Below are 19,115 nucleotides of genomic sequence, written 5' to 3' on the forward strand. Positions count from 1 at the left end.
TGACATGATGTGAAGAGGATACACTTCTAAAATACCTGATTTGTCCATAGAATTATTTGATTTTATTTTCCAAATATGTGAAATTATGAGGAAGTATTATTTTTAATATAAGAAGAACTCATGTTGAAATGAAGAAATACTTCTAAAAACAATGTTTATTTTTAGTTTTGATCAAAATGTGGTGGTTTTACTAGTGCTCTCATGAAAGAAGTTATGTTTAGGTTTACAAATACGGGATTAATTACGCAAAATAAGAATCTGAACATTTAAAATACACTGTACTTTCTTTCAGGTTTCCTTCTCCCTGTCATCCTTCAGCACCACCTGAGCATATGAAAGAACCATTAGCTTATATGAGGAAAGCACAGGTTGGTTGTTATCAATTTTACTGTTTATATCAGATCTTTGATTAGACTCTTTGAGATTTACTCTGTATAATGTTATTGTACAATTTCTATATTTTATACCTTAGGAAAACCCCAAATTTGTTTTTGCATTGAAGTTAATAATAATGTTGTATATGTGACATTTTACATACACACAAAAAATGATCAAGTAATTCTCCAGCCGTGAAAGAAGTAGGATATAGTAGCAGGTAAGTGAATATTGTGGAATAGAGACCATGTGAGATATGTCAAGGAGGAGAATTTGATTTTTCTGGGAAGAAGAAAAAGTATAGCTATAGGTCATTTCACTGAGGGTTACAAAAATATTGTTTTGGAGAGACACAGGCAGGCAGTTTTGCAATGAAAGACAACAGGCTGCAGAGATAGTGAGTTCTTCAGAAAGAAGAGATATATTTAGTACTTAGAAATGTGAAAGGAAGATGAAAAGTATAGAGCTAAGGAGCTTAAGGCATGTTGACATATTGAAGGAGAATAAGAGAAACTGGACTATAAAAGATTAAATGAGGATTTTTGGTGTCAGGAAAAAAATATTTTTGCTTTGTTGATTTTATTTTTGCACCAATATGTGCCATTGGAAATAAATAAAAAAATCCACATAAAAATGTTAAAGAAATGCTTCAAGAATATTATCTAACCAAAATATCTGAGGTAAGGATAAAATTGTGTTTAACTCAGGTGTGCCTAGAAATATATTGCAGTATTCTTTTACAAGGTATTCAACAAATTGTGTTACTTTTTCAATCATATTGTTACTTATTCCAGTAAGTCTTATCTTGCTCTCCTGGGTTTCAGTCTTCAGCATCTGGGGACAAAGATTGTATTAAACAATTTTTCTTCTGTGGTGTGAAATGTAATGGCACAATTTACTTCCTGAAAATAATCACTCTTATCAGTTATGTGAAAACCACAGAGGTGTATCTACGTGTATGTTTGTCTAAATCAGTTTCATTGGTTATTATTTTATAAAAGTGTATACAATACTTACAGTAACCAATATTTTTAGCTCTGTGAAAAGAACTGTTTTTCTAGTAGGAATGAGTAGGACAAGTCCTATCTTTACTAGTTCCAAAATTTCATAGCCCTATTCCAAAGAGTTTTATGCATCCATATCCTCTGGGGTGGGTTAACCCTGGTAGGCAGCTCAGCCGTTTGGTCACTCCCCTGCAGCGGAATAGGGGAGAGAATCGGAAGGGCAAAAGTGAGAAGACTTGTGATAAAGACTGATAAAGACAGTTTAGTAGGTAAAGCAAAAGTTACACATGCTAGCAAAGCAAAATAGGAATGCATTCACTACTTCCAATTGGCAGGCAGTTGTTTAGCCATCTCCAGGAAAGCAGGGCTCCACCACACATAACAGTTACTTGAGCAGACAAACACCCTAAATCTGAACATCCCCCCCCTTCCTCCTTCTTTCTCCTAGCTTTTTTATTCAGAACATGATGTCGTGTCTGGAACATCCCTTTGTTCAGTTGGGATCAACTGTTCTAGCTCTGTCCACTCCCAACTTCTTGTGCACCCCCAGCCTATTCGCTGGTGGGGCAGCATGAGAAACAGAAATGACCTTGATATCATGTACACACTTTTCAGCAATAGTTAAAACATTGGTGTGTTATCAACACCAGTTTGGTCACAAATCGAGAACACAGCACCATACCAGCTACTGTGAAGAAAATTAACTCTATCCCAGACAAAACCAGTAGATCCTCTTTCAAATCCTTTCTTGAAATACAGCTCTTCAATAAAGACATATGAAACCTTTTTGTAGATAAATACTGATAAATGGTGAGAGTTGTAAAATAGTAATAAATACACAGTTAGGGGAATTGACATTATATTTTCTAAAACCACTGAGGTACGTGTGAACGTTCGATTTTAAAGATGCACACGTTTATCACTCTAGGTAATAAGTCCGTAAGAAAACAATCATGATCAGATCAGTTGAATCACAACTAGGTTTTATTTTGTTACCCTTTTTGAATAAAGAGCAATAAACAGCGTAGAAAGCTTACAAAGTCAGTCTTTCCATGGTTTTGGTTGGTTGTTTAAAATATTTGGAAATAGCTAAAATGCAAATATACAGGTTGCTAGTACCTTTTCGCAGTGAGCTAACAGTGGAAACTTACCGATTTACTTCCATTATTTATTGAAAATCTAATTAATGTTTTGAAGGTAGAAGACTGATTTTGTTTTATTTGTAGGTAAATTTTTTTTCACCTTATTTGTCTTTTAGCATCACAACAGTTGGAAAAGAATATTTTGAAGCCATCAACAAAATTTGTTCTAGTAGAAAAATGTTTTCCATATACATTATATTTGATTCTTATTATGCATAGGCACTGTTTAGGATCCCATTTCCATTGTTATTAGCTCGTTGACATTTTCTTTGTCCTATTCTATCTTAATTAATTTTGCTCTACTTCAGAATTCTGGAAAGAAGGATGATAGTGTCTGAAGACAATCTTACCTTGATATCAGTTATTGGAATGATTTTGAATCAGTAATTAAAAATATATTAGTATTTTTCTAGAGCAGATATTAAAATATTCATAATTAATCCTTTTTCTCCTCAAATTGGTTCTGTTTTCTCATTCTTAGGTAGTAGACTGAAGTTTTTGTACAGTATTCTCTTCACTGCTTCAAAAGAAAAGCAGCTTTCTAGGAAAGTATAGAGCATTAATGGCAATGAGTAGTAATGCTGTAAATTATTCATCTAGTTGTGGTATTGTCCAGTGTAGAAAAAGTACTGCCATTAATATTTACATATCTTTGAAAATTAATGTGACATACTATATATTTTCTAATTGTGTCTGCTGGATAGCTGTTCCTGTGATTGGGTTGAGATGGATCACTGGGTACAGCTGCTTTACTTTAGACCATTGTTTAGGTCTTTCCTAGACAGTGGAATATTAAGTCTTTTTTGTTCGTGTGTTTCCTGAAAGATGTCAGATATTATATTTAGAACCTTTCTTTAAAACATCAGGTTATTTCACATCTCTGGTGTTTTCTGAGCTGTTCAGTCTGGTTACAGTTTTGGGAAGATAGCTCACGTCTTCCCACATTGTTAAACAGCAGAATTATTACTTAAAACTTACGCATCTTAATGCAGACAAAATGTTAGCACTAAGTTTTAGGATTCAAAATGTGAACTTTGCTGATTTGCTTTAACTGCCCAGCAGAGACTGGTGTGAGTTGAAGCATTACTGGTGTTCTGTAACTGCAGCATTTGGAAGGTATTTGAATACAATAATACAGTTAAATAAAAATATTATACAGAATATTATTAAAAAACCCTGCAATTTGGAAAACATTCCGTATAGTCAAAACTCAGGTCTGTTTTGTTTATGCAAGAAAAGGTGAAAGGATGACTTGATTGAGAGAAGAATTTTCTGGTGACAGATAGCTGTTCCGTTTGATGAAAAAATTCATGAGGATCTTGCAAATGGAAGCTAAAATGAAACTATTCTAGACGAGATATAATTTTTATAATTTTTATTTTTTAACAGAACATTTGAACATCTACCCTTCCCTTCATTTGCTTCCTGTCTAATAAACTGCAGCCTTTTTTTGACAGAAGTTTAAGTTTGAGGAACATGTGGTTAGACAGTAACTAGCTGCTGTAGAATTTGTCTAGAGCAAATTACAAATAATAAATAGAGCTAAATGATATTAAGAGGAGTCTTTGCATTCATTTGATCGAGGCCTGACTCGTCATCCACAGAAAACTAAATTAAATATAAAACCCACCAGTGGTGCTGTAATCACGGAAGCAAAATCCTGAGTCAGTTGACAAGGAAGTCAATAGGAGTTGGCATTACCTTCAGAGGAATTATCCATGGATTAGGCACCATATGGTGAGTTTGAAGTCTAATGCAGTAGTCGTAAGAATCTGATTGCTCTTTAAGTGGTCCACTTGCTACTGAGGTAGTGTCTACTTCTGGTTTTCTCTTTGGTTAGAGAACTATTTCCTGAGCATTATTTTAGAAGAACTATTTTTTGAGCATTACAGAATACCAAATTTCTAACCTTTTAAACTTCTGAGAACATCTAAGATACTATTTGTGGAGAAAGACTTGCACTCTTTTCAGGTTGCAAAGCAGAGAAGGCATTTTCTGTACAGTTGATTGCTCTGCTTATAATCGTTTGAAAAACTTGTTAAATGTTGATATATAAAGAAAGCTTGATCATTAGGCATATGTCAAAAATCAGTAATGGTGAAATACATTATTTTTGGAGATCTGAAATGTGAACAACTCATTTTTCTGATTCTTGATTTTGATGTAAATTATAAAATCTGTTTGCTCTATTGTTTCCATTTAAAGAAACATGTAAATATTTCCTTAGCGTTTTTGCAGATGTCAGTCACTGACTCTTGCTATCCTTTCTTATATATGACTTTAAAAAGCTGCTTGTTGTTACATGATAAATGCAATTGGAGAAAAAAAATTCCATATAATTTATTTTTTTTGTGTGATTTAGGGAAGCTGGGAGAAGCGAATTCTAAAAAGTCTAAACAGCATGTGCACAGAACTCAGTATCCCGCTAGCGCAGAAGGTAATGTATTATTAACTTTCTGTTGCCAAACTGACATTTTTTGGAAATAAAGCCTCGTCTTGCACACTTGTAATGTAATGTCCATTTTATACATGGTTATCAAGAGCTGCAAGGACAGTATCCAAATAATTTTAATACAGAATAATTTGGGGGCATACCGGCAATGTATGCATCAGCTCAACTTGGGAGAAGATTAAGTCTATAGCTAGAGCTTCCTCTTCGCTGTTGCAGTAATTAGCCTCTTGAGGGAGCAGCATGTTGGAAAGCTAATTGCTATGTTCATTGCTCTTAAGAGAGCATTTATGTGTGCAGACTCAGCTGTATAACTTCTAGCTGCATAGCCTGTGCACAATATGGGTATACTTTGTGTGCTGGAGAAAACCCTAGTTGAACTGGTACTTTGGGAGAGAAGAGATACTGGTACATTGCTAATTTTTTTCTATTTTTTTTTTATTATTAATTCAGAGGCTTTAATTTTAAAGATCATGGAATTGGGGAACAACAAAATGTTTTGTTCTTTATCTTTCTCCTGTTGTATATCTATGATAGGTAGCAGAATATCTATGGTTCATCATATGAGATAATGGATGCAGCTGTGTTTGCTTTTCATGACTGTGCCAGGGACAGGAATTCGATGGCAAAGTCCAACAGCTCTATGGAGTGAGCAGTAAATCTTCAGTAATATGAAACTGACTACTAAATAGCCTAAAATTCATTAGTAAACACATGAAACTATTTAGTGGGCTTCTTTTTCCCTTGAACTGGAACTTGGACTTTCTGCGGTAGAATATACCTTCAGGCTGGGGATAATTTGTAAGCAAAATAAGTTTGTGTTGCTAGTGCAATCTATTTTTTAAAGTGTTACATTAATTTATGTATTTGAAATAGGCATGTTTTTACTCATTCTGTTAAAAAAGTAGAGTTACTTTCTTGTACCTTTCAGAGGCCTGTAAGTGAACAGAAAGAACTGCTTAATAAATGGAATGAAATGGGAACCGATGAGCCAGGTAAGGTTAACTAAATTTATGTGCATTAAATTTTTGTACATAGAAAAATAGCATATACATCTTGCTTATCAGTCAAAGATTAATATAATCACTTCAAGGTAAACTGATTTCAATCTTTTTTCTCATTGGTAAATCCTCATTGGTCATTATGCATAAATAAATATTCATTTCATTGTTATTTTGTTTCAAGTTACTGTACTAACTTTGAATCATCACTGAGAGGTTATGGTATAATACTCTTCATTCCAATGCTTTAGAGATTTATACAGCTAGGACACAACTCCTCTTAGTGTAAGCTCAGGCTAATATAAAGAAAATGTTCAGAAATATGGATAATTAAGCCCAGACATTTTATTAACAAAAGATGAAAATAAGATTTGCACACAATAGTCGGTCATATTACCCTTTGGGAGAGCAAGGCTAACTGCCTTGTTAGTTCATATCCAAGTTCCTTAAAAGAAATGATTTTACAAAGGTACTAGTTTGGTTTGTATTGCAGCACCACCTCTGTGATGGCAAACTTTTCACAGATTGTTTATGACTAGTCTCTATTTTTTATTTGACAGCAGTACATTTAATTCAACAATCTATGATGATAAAAACCCTCCTCTTTTGAATATCATATCTCTCCCATGTCTAAGAATGGTTCAATTTAAAGACTTAAGTGTACTAAGTAAAAACTTCCTGTGACTACTGTTCACTTACTGGGAGTTTACAAAACTAAGTTACTGACAGTATCATTAACTTGGAGAATATGTGGTGGTTGTAGCCGTGATATCTGTGATAATGTTATTTTAATCTTTGTTCTGATATGCTATTGAAATTGCTAGATTGTGTTACAGGTATGGGAAAATTGCACGTTTTTTTTCATGGCTTGGTCTTAACATAGCATCATTGAAATCTTATTTCAGATCTAAGTCTCTTCCGGCCTGTTTATGCACCTAAAGATTTTCTTGAGGTACGTATTTATGAAACAATGACTCAGCCATTGACTTGCATCTGTTACAGTCTTTCATGTAAAGTGGGAAAGAAAGGTATTTCAAACAATTTGTCCTTTATGAAATATCCTTTAGTGAAATTTGGTGTGTTTTTTACAACCCCATGTTTTGTTTACAAAACAAAATGCTATTGTCTCTTTTTTTTTTTAACTGCAATTTTAAGCTCTACTTGTGATAAACTTCTCTTTCTCTGAAGAACAGTTTGGAGCTAGCTTTTTTCCTCTGAGAGCAATTCTCCAACTGATTTCATAAATCATTTTACATTTTAAATTGCAATGCGTTAAGCTGATAAATAGCAATATATGATGCTGATAGACTGTTTGATGGTAGATAGTAGACCTGTATGCCATTGAAATTGTAGATCATCTATGAAGACTGCAAAAAATCAAACATGAAAAAGAACTTTGTGGAATTTAGAGGCTTTTGTCTGTAATCAAACCAAACCATTAACAAAATGGTGACTGCTGAATCTTTAAAGTAAGAAATGACAATATTAATCATCATTTTGTGTGGTTCAAGCACAGAACATCTTAATAAAACAGTGCTTTACCCACTATGGCTGGAATAGGCATGGACGATGGACAATAAACATCATTGATGACAGTGAACTTAACGGTGACACAGTAGGAGATTTTGGATTAAATTGTGATTGAAAATCATAGAATGATTTGAGTTGGAAACACCTTAAAGATCATCTAGTTCCAACCTCCTTGCCATGGGCAGGGACACCTTCCATTAGACCAGGTTGCGCAAAGCCCTGTCCAGCCTGGCCTTGAACACTTCCAGGGATGGGGCATCCACAACTTCCCTGGGCAATTTGTTTCAGTGCTTCACCACCCTCAGAAAGAATTTTTTTTTCCTAATATCTAATCTAAATCTGCCCTCTTCCAGTTTGAAGCCATTACCCCTCATCCTATCACATTACCCCTCATCCTATCACTACATGCCCTTGTAAATGTCCTTCTCCAGCTTTCTTGTAGGTGCCCTTCAGATACTGGAAGGCTGCTATAGGGTCTCCCTGGAGCCTTCTCTTCTCCAGGCTGAACAACCCCAACTCTCTCAGCCTGTCCTCATAGGAGAGGTGTTCCATCCCTCTTACCTTTTTTGTGGCTCTCCTCTGGACCTGCTCCAACAGGCCCATGTCTTTCCTGTGCTGAGGGCTCCAGAGCTGGATGCAGTACTCCAGGTGGGGTCTCACGAGAGTGGAGTAGAGGGGCAGAATCAGCTCCCTCGACCTTCTGGCCACGCTTCTGTTGATGCAGCCCAGGAATGTGGTTAGCTTTGTGTTGTGTGTGCACATTGCCAGCTGATGTTGAGCTTAACATCAACCAACACCTCCAAGTCCTTCTCCTCAGGGCTGCTCTCAATCCATTCTCCGCCGAGCCTGTATTTGTGCATGGGATTGCCCCAGCCCATATGCAGAACCTAGCACTTGGCCTGGTTGAACTTCATCAGGTTTGCACAGGCCCACCTCTCAAGCCTGTCCAGGTCCCTCTGGATGGCATCCCTTCCCTCCAGTGATTTTTTTTAAATGAAAAAAAAAAAAATACCCACAAAAAAAACATCAGTATCTGTATATCCTGTGAATTACAAAGGAAACAAATCATCTAGAGTATGATGACAGTGTAGATTTATAGAGTTAAGATGGCTTCCTCATTTACAGAATAAAACTTAGAAATCTAATACTGAATCATCAGTCAGAATTAATGTATTAATATTTCAGTGTGATTCAGTACAAGTTTAGTGGAATGTCTTTTGTAGTGGTAGAGGAGTTTTATATTATTTCTGACTTAAGTTTAAATTGTTTCATGGTTGTGAATGCATATCTGAATCCAACAATAAACTTTCTATCCCTTTTATTATATTTCTGAAGAGTACCTCTTGTTCAGTTAGTGATAATAATATTGGAAATTTTTAATTTATTCTGTTTTCCATCACTGTACTAACAGCCAAGTTGTGTATTTAATCTTGAATCTGTGAACAAATCCATCTTCATTCTGGCCTTATCCAGTGATCCTAATGGTCACTCTCTTTCTTTTATAGTGTTTTCTTTCCAGAGTTTGCAGTTTCTTACATTAATCTTTTAATTTACCAGGCTGACAGTGAGGTTATATGGTATTAGAATACTTACAAAACAGAACTGCAGAAGTAGGATGTTGTGGAACAATTTCATAAGAGTTGGAAACTCATCTTAGAAAGAATCCTTGCCAGCTCAACATTATAATATCAAAAACTATACCCATGCAATAACAGTGTGTAAGAGACCGTAAATCCCTTGATAGATCACAATTACTTATCTTGACATTATGGTTCCTTGCCCATTAAATTTTATCCTTACTTTAGGTTTTCAGTTCTGTAATATTTTTTTTTCTTAAAAGAAATAAGATATTTTGGTGTATTGTTATTTAGTAAGAAATTATTTTAGTATAAAATTATGTAGCACTTTGATTGAAAGCTACATAAGATTGCCAGTTTAAGAACATGGACAAAAATTCCTTCAGAAAAAATTAATACTGAAGAATAGCCTAGATATTGTAGCCATAAGAAATCTACTCTTAGCGTTCGAACACCTTTGATAAGGAAGTGAATTTTAGTCAAGACATTACTATGTAGCCAGCACTTAGTCCCATATATCAAAAATTATTTCTGCTTTTTTAATTTCATAATTTGAGCTTACTTTTCCCTTAAAAATTTCTCTCTCTTCATCTTGAAAATGCTGAGATATAATTTGATAATTTGGGCCTATGTATATGATAGTTGCAGGAAATGGTTTTATGCTGAACATACTGTTTGTAATACTGATGATGTTAAGAAGAGTTCCGAATGTAGATTTCTGAATATATACATGGAATGACAGAGCTGCCTTTTTAAGGTACTGATGAATCTTCGAAACCCAAATTATGAAAATGGAGAACAGCCTAGTTTCAGAAATCATCTGGGGCTAATTCAAGTTCCTCTAAAAGTTAAAGATATTCCAGAATTGGTAAGTGTATTTTTTCTTACAAGAGGTTTCTGTAAGAATTATTTTGCCTTGCTATTGAATGAGATTCTAAACACTAAGGAAGAATATTAGTGTCATGATAAGTTTCTCCTTTTGAAAGTGAAAATCAATCTAAATATGAAGTTAAAACGCAGAGCATAAATAAGTTTTCTGAAAAGAGATTTTTAATGAAAAGTAAAACATAAACAGTAAACTATCTGCCGGTATGAAAGTTTTCATTTTATTCCACACGTTTTGTGCCAAAAATTTACTTCTGTATGTGTTATTCACTTACTCTTTTTTTCCTGTACAAGAAACTTTTAAGTATGTAGTTTATCTTAATTCGACAGTTTTATTTGACTCTCTACAAGATCAGTAACTGACAATCAGTTAGCTTCTGATTTTCTTCTCAAAGTAATTTTAAATCCCTTTATTGTCAGATTGTAAGTGAAAGGAAATGCTTGGGTACTACTATGATGATTAGAAAATAGGAAAGCTGTTCTTAATGCTTCACTGATAAGGCTCTTGAGGATTTTATGCTAGTAGAAGAACTTGCACCTGGGTTGGAAGAGATCTGGGAATCAGGAATCCTTAACCTGATCTTTCATTCACAACTTTATTACATCCAGGTGTAGCTCATAGTTGACATGAAGACTGGGGCCCATAACTAAAACTAGAGTAAGAACTGATGTGAGATTCTTCTCTTTAAAAACCTGAGCTCATATTTCATATGTATGCATTTAAAAGAACTACGTTTGGTTTAGGAAAGATTCGCGTTAAGTCTTTCAGAAGAAATCTCTAGTGATTTAGAGAATTGTTAATTTTTGGTTTATGGTTTTGTTTCTTTTCAGAAAGAAGACTTCAGTGAACTAGGCTTAAATATAGGACAGCTGGGTATTGATGATTCAGCACAAGTGCCTCCTGGTTAGCTAATGCTGTGCTTCAGCATTTAAATAGAACACTAATGAGTAAAATACTTTGCAATTATCAAGTAATTTGTGTGTTTTTTCCATAATAAACCATAATTATTTGTTCTGTAACTATGATTGTAGTGATTTTCTTAGTAAAATATAGCTAATAATAGACAACATTGCAAATATGAAGGGTCAGATTTGGAGAAGATTTAAAATCATCACCTTAAGTTGAATATATGTTAATTTCAGTGTGTTTGAACACTTCAGGACCTAGAGAACAAAATTGCCTGTCTCCAAAAATACAGAAAATATCAATAAATGTTAAGCCAACTAACAGATAGGCATATACACAAACATCTTTTAAATAACTATCTTTAAGAAAATATTACTGCAAATATCCATATATTAATATTCAGTAGCTTAAATAGTGCATAGTTTCTGTTGCTTTTCCATGTATGCATTTATTCCTGTAGGACAGGTTTTTAAATGGTCTTTCCATAGAAAAATGGGAACCACTGTAATTTCAAGTGATTTTTCTTTTTAAAAGGAAATTTACCTAGTTGAAAGTCTAGGTTCATGTAGCATAGTGCTGCTTTGGTATTTGTGCTCTTCAGACAATAAAAAATTCTGCAGTATTAGTTCTTCTTACTTTTTGAGACAGAATATTGGTGTTGATGCAGGTTAATTTTCAGTAGCATTAGCAGCAAATGTCAGCTGAATGTAATGGTGTGTAGTAAAAATATAAAATACGTTACTAGCTGGAGTATCTTTTTTATTTATTTTTTGTCATTCTTTTCTATTTCTTTATTTCTAGAGTTCTTTGAAAATGAACATGTACGCATTGGACAGAAAGGTATGGATCTGTTTTCATCTGTAATAAACTGTGAGTAGTTAGGAATGTGTTTAGTAAATACATAGAATGCATTTCTATCTCAGTTACGTGTACCTCTTAAAATTTTAATAATTTAGAGAGGCTAACACAAAGCATTGTCAATAATAACATTGTAATTTAGATAGAGACAGTAAGTAATACAGTTGTAATTTAGACAGAGACAGAAGAGCATTTGCAGTCTACCAGTAGCTACAAGATAAATTACTCCACAGATATTTCATTAAAAATTAAATAGGAAGTGTAGAGACATAACTTTTTGGTGATAACTTAACTTATGGCACTACTGAAATTCATTTTAAAATTAAAAGACTCTAGACTCCCTTCTCTGCACACACAGTTCTCATTAGTGTAATGGGATTGATGCCTGTGCATCAGAACAGAGTCTTTTTAATGGTTATTTGCAATTGCAGAACTTGCTAAATAGTGCGATACTTAGCCACTATGGAAAATTCACTCATTTGTCTGTCTATACTGCTTTTTCTGAAGAAGTTCCAGGGTTTTTATGTAAGTTAAGAAATAACCTGTGAAAGAAAGGGAAAGATAAAAGAAACAATAATTTATTAGCTCAAGTTTGCTTATAGAAGAAACATACAAGGAATGTTTGAAATCCATCAATGTCTGCTCTTTACTGTCTCTTGTGATTCCTGTTAAACACTATCACCATCAAAGAAAAAAATAGAGCGGATACCATCCCAACAGCCCTCCATCCCTTTTTTTCTGTTGTAGTAACAAAACAGTGACCTACTTTTCTTCTCCTTTTGTGGTTCTTTCTATCCCTTATTGTCTGTTTTCTGATCCAAGAACAACTTATTACTGTCCATCTCTGTTCTTTTCCTGTTCTTCCAAATAAATTCCCCATCCAGACTTCCTGAGCTAGTCGTTCAAGTCCACAATGTAATTCTTACTCCTTGTCTCCTGTCTGTGTAGAGCAGCCTCTATTACAGAGATGGTCTTAGCTTTTTCTATATGAAAAGACATAAAATTTTGTAAAAATGTAAGAAGTTAAGAGTCTTGACCATAAACTGAAATCTCAGTTCATTCAGTGGGAATCCTACTGCGTGCTGTATTGGGTGTTGGTTATGACTTTGGTTGCCACTGATGTATAGACTTTGCTTTTATATTAGACATATTGCCAAGTCTGAGGGATTTTCTTTATTGTATTTAATAAAACCTATCTTGTATATAGCAAAACTACTTTCTAGTATTTTGTGTCTCAGTAAGAAAAAATGAGGTAAACACTGAGATGAATCGCAGTCTTTTCTAAAGTATTGTGGGGAATGGAGGAATTTTTTTTTTTCTTTTTGCCCTCTTTGTTTAGGAAAAAAGGATCACATATCATCTGTGTTGGAGTTCTGCAGGTTAAACAGAAAATTGGTGGACTGGTCTATTCAGTATTTAAGAAGAGAGGGAAGGAAAGAGGAATCAATTAAATAGATTTATAATTCCAAACCTCATCCTTCTAATTCCTGTCAGGGCAGATATTGTGAATATCTAATTTACTGAAATTTAGAAAAGCAAGTTGTTTCTGAGAGACTTCAGAAAAATCGGAGGATATGGGTTTGGAAACTTCTCAGTACCTATGCAACCCCTATCTAATGTGTAGATAATCTCACAGAAATATCCTCCCAACTCTCTCCCTGTTCTGAAAGGCATTTCAGGTGTGAGGATACAGTTAATCACGACACTTCTACCAGATTAGCTAAAGATGCATTTCTTTCAAGTTTAGAGATTTAAGTAAGGAATGAGATAATCTGCTCTAAGGTATGTACAGTAGTGTATTCAGGATGATGCCCTTGTGACAGAGTAGCCTAAAGCTTTGCAATGACCCATCTGAGCAAACATGTCAACAGTAGAGTATTTGTTTTATGTCAATCTGAAGGAAAAAAAAATCTGTTGAGAAAGAAATTCTTTATCCTTCTGAGTATGTATACCAATAACGAGACAACCTGACAGTACACTCTGAAATGGAAAATTCTTGCCCCAGTTATCTGTGAAGATATTCATATAGTTAACATAAAAATAGGGGAGACGAAAAAAAGCCAGAATGAGTGGCAATCTCCTATTTGAACTGAGATACCACTCACAGTTAAACAGGTGTGTTTTGTGGCTGTATATGGCTGCTTGTTCCACTTGATGCCAGCCAACTAACTGCAGCTAGCCTTGATGTAGTCATGGTTACATAACTATGAAGATACATACTAAGTGCTGTTTTATGGCAATAGGTAGTACAGCTTATTAATACCAATTGCCTTGCTTATTAGCACTAAATGCCTTGTTTCCCAGGGAACTACTTCAAAATTGCATTGTGGAAACCAGACCTTTTAGATATTTTCCCATTAGCAAATGCTTACAGCATAGTAAAACAGTTTGTAAAGTTAACAATTAAAGTATTTGATAATTTGGTAAACTTGGGAGATCTTAAACTACACCAATTCTTCATTACCTCCTTTTTTTCTTACAGTTTTAGCAGAGCAAGATAGTGCTGCAGCTCAACAATATGTTCGTCAGGGATGTCCAACAGCACTCCGAGCTGATTTGTGGGCCCTCATTCTTAATATTTCTAATCAGCCAGAGGTAAGAAGCAAAGTGAGAGTAAAATATGAAGGCTAGGTTGAAAACACAAAAGTGCAAGCACATATCTTCTAGTGAACTTTTACCAAAATAGAAATGCTCTACTGAGTTGTCACAGAAACTGATAAACATTTTATGAGAAATATACACGTGCCTGTACTCTGTACTGTAGTAGTCTAGGCTCTTCCCTATCTTTTTTTTAAGAGATACATGAGCAAAATTATTCAATTGTTTTTGGTAGCTCCTGATATTTTCCTATATGGTGATGACTTTTTCAGAAGGAGACAAGAAAAAAGTCCTGGAAATAAGACTGAACCTCTCTTATCTTTGCTAAGTTTTATAAAAAGAAGATATGGTATACCTTTTTCCTGACTATTTGAAATTCATATGCATGCACATATCTTGTAAATTGCTTTATATATTATTGGCTATACTCTACATGTGTACAATCAAAAAGACATAAAGAAGAACTAGTAAGATGTGGATTGTTTTCATACTCCCTTGTACAGGAGCAGTTTTTCATAGTACCTTCTATTTGATGCAAGTCCTCAACAATTAAATCTTTTGCAGTATCCGAAGCCTAATATACCTTAAAAAGTTAAATCCCTGTTTAAATCTTTGCAGAATTGTGAGTACTTTGATGCAAAGCTTTTATTGAAAAAAAAAAAAAAATAAAATCATGCATACATGTAAATTTGCTCATAAATGTAATAATTTTACAATATCTTACGTCCTTTGAGGATGTAGCCATTTTCTTGTAGTACTGGGGCATTTACTGGTAACTACATAGTCCAATCATAAGATCTTGCCCTTGAAAGCAAATGTAAATCTTGTTTGTTGACAGCTTGCCTAAGGAGTTGAAGTTACTTGATCTGCTATTAGAATTACTTAGTTTATTTCTTTTTGAAAAAATAAAATAGGCTTTTGTTTCTCATAAATAAAAGATTTCATTTTCTGTAGAAGAAAGAGCTGTTGAAATAATAATGAAATTCTTTACACCTTACTTAAGATTCTTAACACTAGATTTAAGTTATTTTAAATTATCAGCACAGCTTGAATTTTAGAAGTATTTCTCTTTATGAGAACAGGAATATTAGAGGTGTGAAAATAATGTTATTTGTTACATTGCATCTATTTATATTCTGTTAAATGCTGCATGCTCTAAGCGCATTTTTCTCTTAAAGTGGAAAATGAAATAATTGGATAAATGCTGTTTTGATTATTGAAAGTCAAGATAATAATCAGAAATACTCCATTTTATGTTCATGTAAAGCATGAGTTGTTGCAGAAATAGATTTATTAAAATCTGTTTCCTGAAATTCACATGGACAATTTTCAACAGTTACCTTTTTTAAAGAGGAGCAAGCTACGTCTACCTATTAGTATATTTTCAGCCACAATGTTAGGTCCTGTAAAAGTTAACTCTACTTTATAGTTGGTTTTAATATGTGTTTATACTATGCACAAAATGTGAATATTTTAGACATTAGTCTAAAGGTTAGTCTCTGCTGTGAGTTTATTAACTCAACTTAATGTTAAGTAATGAGAGAACCCTACATCAGCTGTTTGATCATAAGTGCTCATGTACGTGCCTTTACTGTGTAATGAATGGTAGTTCAGCTCCAACTTACTGCAAGGATGCATATGGCTGCTTACGTCAGAGCAGCTAATATGTTCTTGTTGACATAATATTTTACCTTGAGATAACTTTCTATGCAATTAGCAAATGATACTTGTCAACTATAGATGAAGAAGAAAAATAAACTATAAATGCATACAGTATTTTGAGATTCAGTGTAGTAGACATTCTACAGGGTCCAGAGCCTTGAAACTGAACTGAGTAGACTGTACAGGGAATTATTGGTGAGACAATATTTTGTGATGACGCTGAACGACACCAAGTTGGGTGGAAGTGTTGATGTGCTTGAGAGTAGGAAGGGTCTACAGAGGGATCAATGGGCTGAGGCCAATTCTATCAGGTCCAACAAGTCCAAGTGCCAGGTTCTGCACTTGGGTCACAACAAGTCCATGCAGCGCTGCAGGCTTGGGGAAGACTGGCTGGAAGGCTGCCCAGCGGAGAAGGACCTGCGGATGTTGGTCGACAGGTGGCTGAATATGAGCCAACAGTGTTCCCAGGTGGCCAAGAAGGCCAACAGCATCCTGGCCTGTATCAGGAATAGTGTGGTGAGCAGGACTAAGGAAGTGATCATTCCCCTCTACTCGGCACTGGTGAAGCCCCACCTCGAGTACTGTGTTCATTTTTGGGCCCCTCACTACAAGAAAGACATTGAGGTGCTGGAACATGCCCAGAGAAGGGCAACAAAGCTGGTGAAGGGTCTAGAGCACAAGTCCTATGAGAAGCGGCTGAGGGAACTGGGGCTGTTAAGCCTGGAGAAAGGGAGGCTGAGGAGAGACCTTATTGCTTTCTACAACTACCTGAAAGGAGGTTGTAGAGAGGTGAGGGTCGATCTCTTCTCCCATGTAACAAGTGATAGGAAAAGACAAAACAGCTTCAAATTGTGCCAGGGTAGGTTTAGATTGGATATTAGGAAAAATTTCTTCACAGAAAGGGTTGTCAAGCATTGGAACAGGCTGCCCTGGAGGCATTTAAAAGACGTGTAGACATGGTGCTTAGGGACATGGTTTAGTGGTGGACTTGGTAGTGCTAGGTTAACAGTTGGACTTGATGATCTTAAAGGTCTTTACCAACCTAAACAATTCTATGAAAGAACTCTAGAAAAATGAGGCTAAGTGGCTGGAAAATGGTAACGATAACATCAAGAAAAAGCAGTAAGTAAGGATGGATGAAGTGATGCAGTCTGCAAATTTGTCACTTTGAGACTGTTGAAATAAAGGATTGGAAAACAGTAAAATACAAAAAACACCCTTCTTCCCCGCAAAGAACAGAAATTTTGAAGTCTGTGGACGAGATAGACTATGTTGGGGAAAATCATCTAAGTTGGTGATGTAAGTGCATATGAATGTTTTTCTATGATGCCAAACTGAAACTGTATCTTCTAGTGTAACAGCTGTTGGAGCCTTTTATCTTACTTTCCAAGATTATTTTTGCATAGCATAGTATAGGATTTGTTATCCTGGGCTCTAAGTTACAGTTGGTTTATGGACTTTTGAGTACTAAAAAACTAAATGTACTAAAAGGGTAGGTTTTCTAACTGAGAACTAGCAGACTGCTTGTGCATCAGGTAGGGATTACTGGTAACTATAGCTATGTTATCAGATGGATGACCAGAGTTCATTTTAAGCATTGCACTTACTAGCATGTCACAGAAATAAGGCTGTAACTACTGCCAGGATGCTAACGCTTTGAGATGTTCTTCTTGCATATGCTAAATACACTGCTTTATTTTTTGTAAAATATAGCAAAGCAGTTTTCATATACATGTAGCTGTTTTATGATCTGCTGTATTTCATGTAGACTTTATTGATTTATCTAACACTTTTCTGTACTGTTTGTCTGCTGGAGTCAAATTGTGTGGTTGCAGAGATTTCTTGATGTAATATTTCTGATTTGCAGTTCTGGCTCTATTATGTTTATAGCTATATGAATCTATAAGGACCGTGAATTTCCTTTCTTTAATCTAAAACATTATGAGGATTTGGTATGGACAGCATTGTGTGTGTTAGCATCCAATATTGTTGTTTGGCAAATTTTATTCAGTAAAGCTCAGCCTTATAAAGCTAATATACAGCCAAGCAACAGATGATACTAACAGTCTAGCATCGTAATAGTAAAAATGACAAACTGTAAGCTCTATATGCAGGTTTATTTAGAAATGCGTAAGCATATTGCCTGGCAATGAATTGTTTATTAGTTTTCATTTGTAATGGTACATTTTGGAGAAACTGTGTTGAAAGAGCATTTTTAAGGTTGCAAAGTCAAACATTTAAAGCTGAACAGTGTCACAGTTAGTATTGTCTGTGCAAACAGTCCAGTTTGCTGTATATATATATATATATTATAGTATGATCTTGAATCACACGAGCAGTTTTTTCCTGTGGGATGTCTGCCTAATTGATTCCACAAAATACGTGGCACACACTTACTGAGAATCTGTTTAATGGGTTTTTTTCCCCTTCTGTTAGGTGTGTTACCCTATTGTTTATTCACTGCATGTTGTTCAGGCAGTGCTTAGAAAACAAAATTGTTCATTATCTCATAGGCTTTTTTTTCCCCTCTATTTTTTTTTTTTTTGAGTTAATGGGTTGAAAATACATCTTCATTAAGAAAATTCCAGTATGCAGAAATTCATAACGCTTTGCTTTGCTACAGCTTTTACTGAATGTAATTTCCTAGGTTTAAAAACTTAATACATAAGCGAGGTGGTAAATTCATAATGGAGCGTTATGTAACTGTATGCCTTATCAGAAGAGTTTTTCAGATTAGGATCAGTATCCTAAGGTACCCACTATACCATTCAAACAGCAGAGAAGCCAGTACCAGTAGTGGACTGTCATCATCTTTGACTGGAGAAGGACGTACGTCACAAGTAGATTTGGTATCTGGTAAAAGGAGAATAAGCTTTGGATCCTCTTCAAGGATTTGCCAGTAGGGACTTTCTTTAATTCTTTTTGCCATTGTCTATGTAATCTGATTAGGTTTTTGTGTTTTGTACTTGTTTCTGGTACTTCTGTTCTAGAATCTACAGCTCATCTAATTAATGCTGGTTGCCGTTCTTTAGGCTTCATCCAGTTCCCACAAATCTTAATGTCTCCTTTATAGGGTCCGCAGTGTCAGTCTTTCTTCGTATTCCTGGTTCTGTGCTTCACTCACTCA

At 34.9% G+C, this 19,115-nt stretch overlaps 1 protein-coding gene across 1 annotated transcript in view; it reads left to right on the plus strand.

The window, feature by feature from the left end:
• The window catches only part of TBC1D19 (TBC1 domain family member 19), a 54,528-nt gene that overhangs the window by 12,352 nt on the left and 23,061 nt on the right, over positions 1–19,115 (plus strand). The window contains exons 4-11 of the mRNA XM_082482786.1: positions 293–368; positions 4,884–4,958; positions 5,902–5,965; positions 6,877–6,923; positions 9,836–9,946; positions 10,795–10,867; positions 11,672–11,710; positions 14,211–14,323. Coding sequence (XP_082338912.1) covers positions 293–368; positions 4,884–4,958; positions 5,902–5,965; positions 6,877–6,923; positions 9,836–9,946; positions 10,795–10,867; positions 11,672–11,710; positions 14,211–14,323 — 598 coding nt within the window. The remainder of the gene's footprint in view (positions 1–292; positions 369–4,883; positions 4,959–5,901; positions 5,966–6,876; positions 6,924–9,835; positions 9,947–10,794; positions 10,868–11,671; positions 11,711–14,210; positions 14,324–19,115) is intronic.

This window comes from Vanellus vanellus (assembly GCF_965231255.1).
Source record: "Vanellus vanellus genome assembly, chromosome: 4".
In the NCBI taxonomy this organism is placed as follows: Eukaryota; Metazoa; Chordata; class Aves; order Charadriiformes; family Charadriidae; genus Vanellus; species Vanellus vanellus.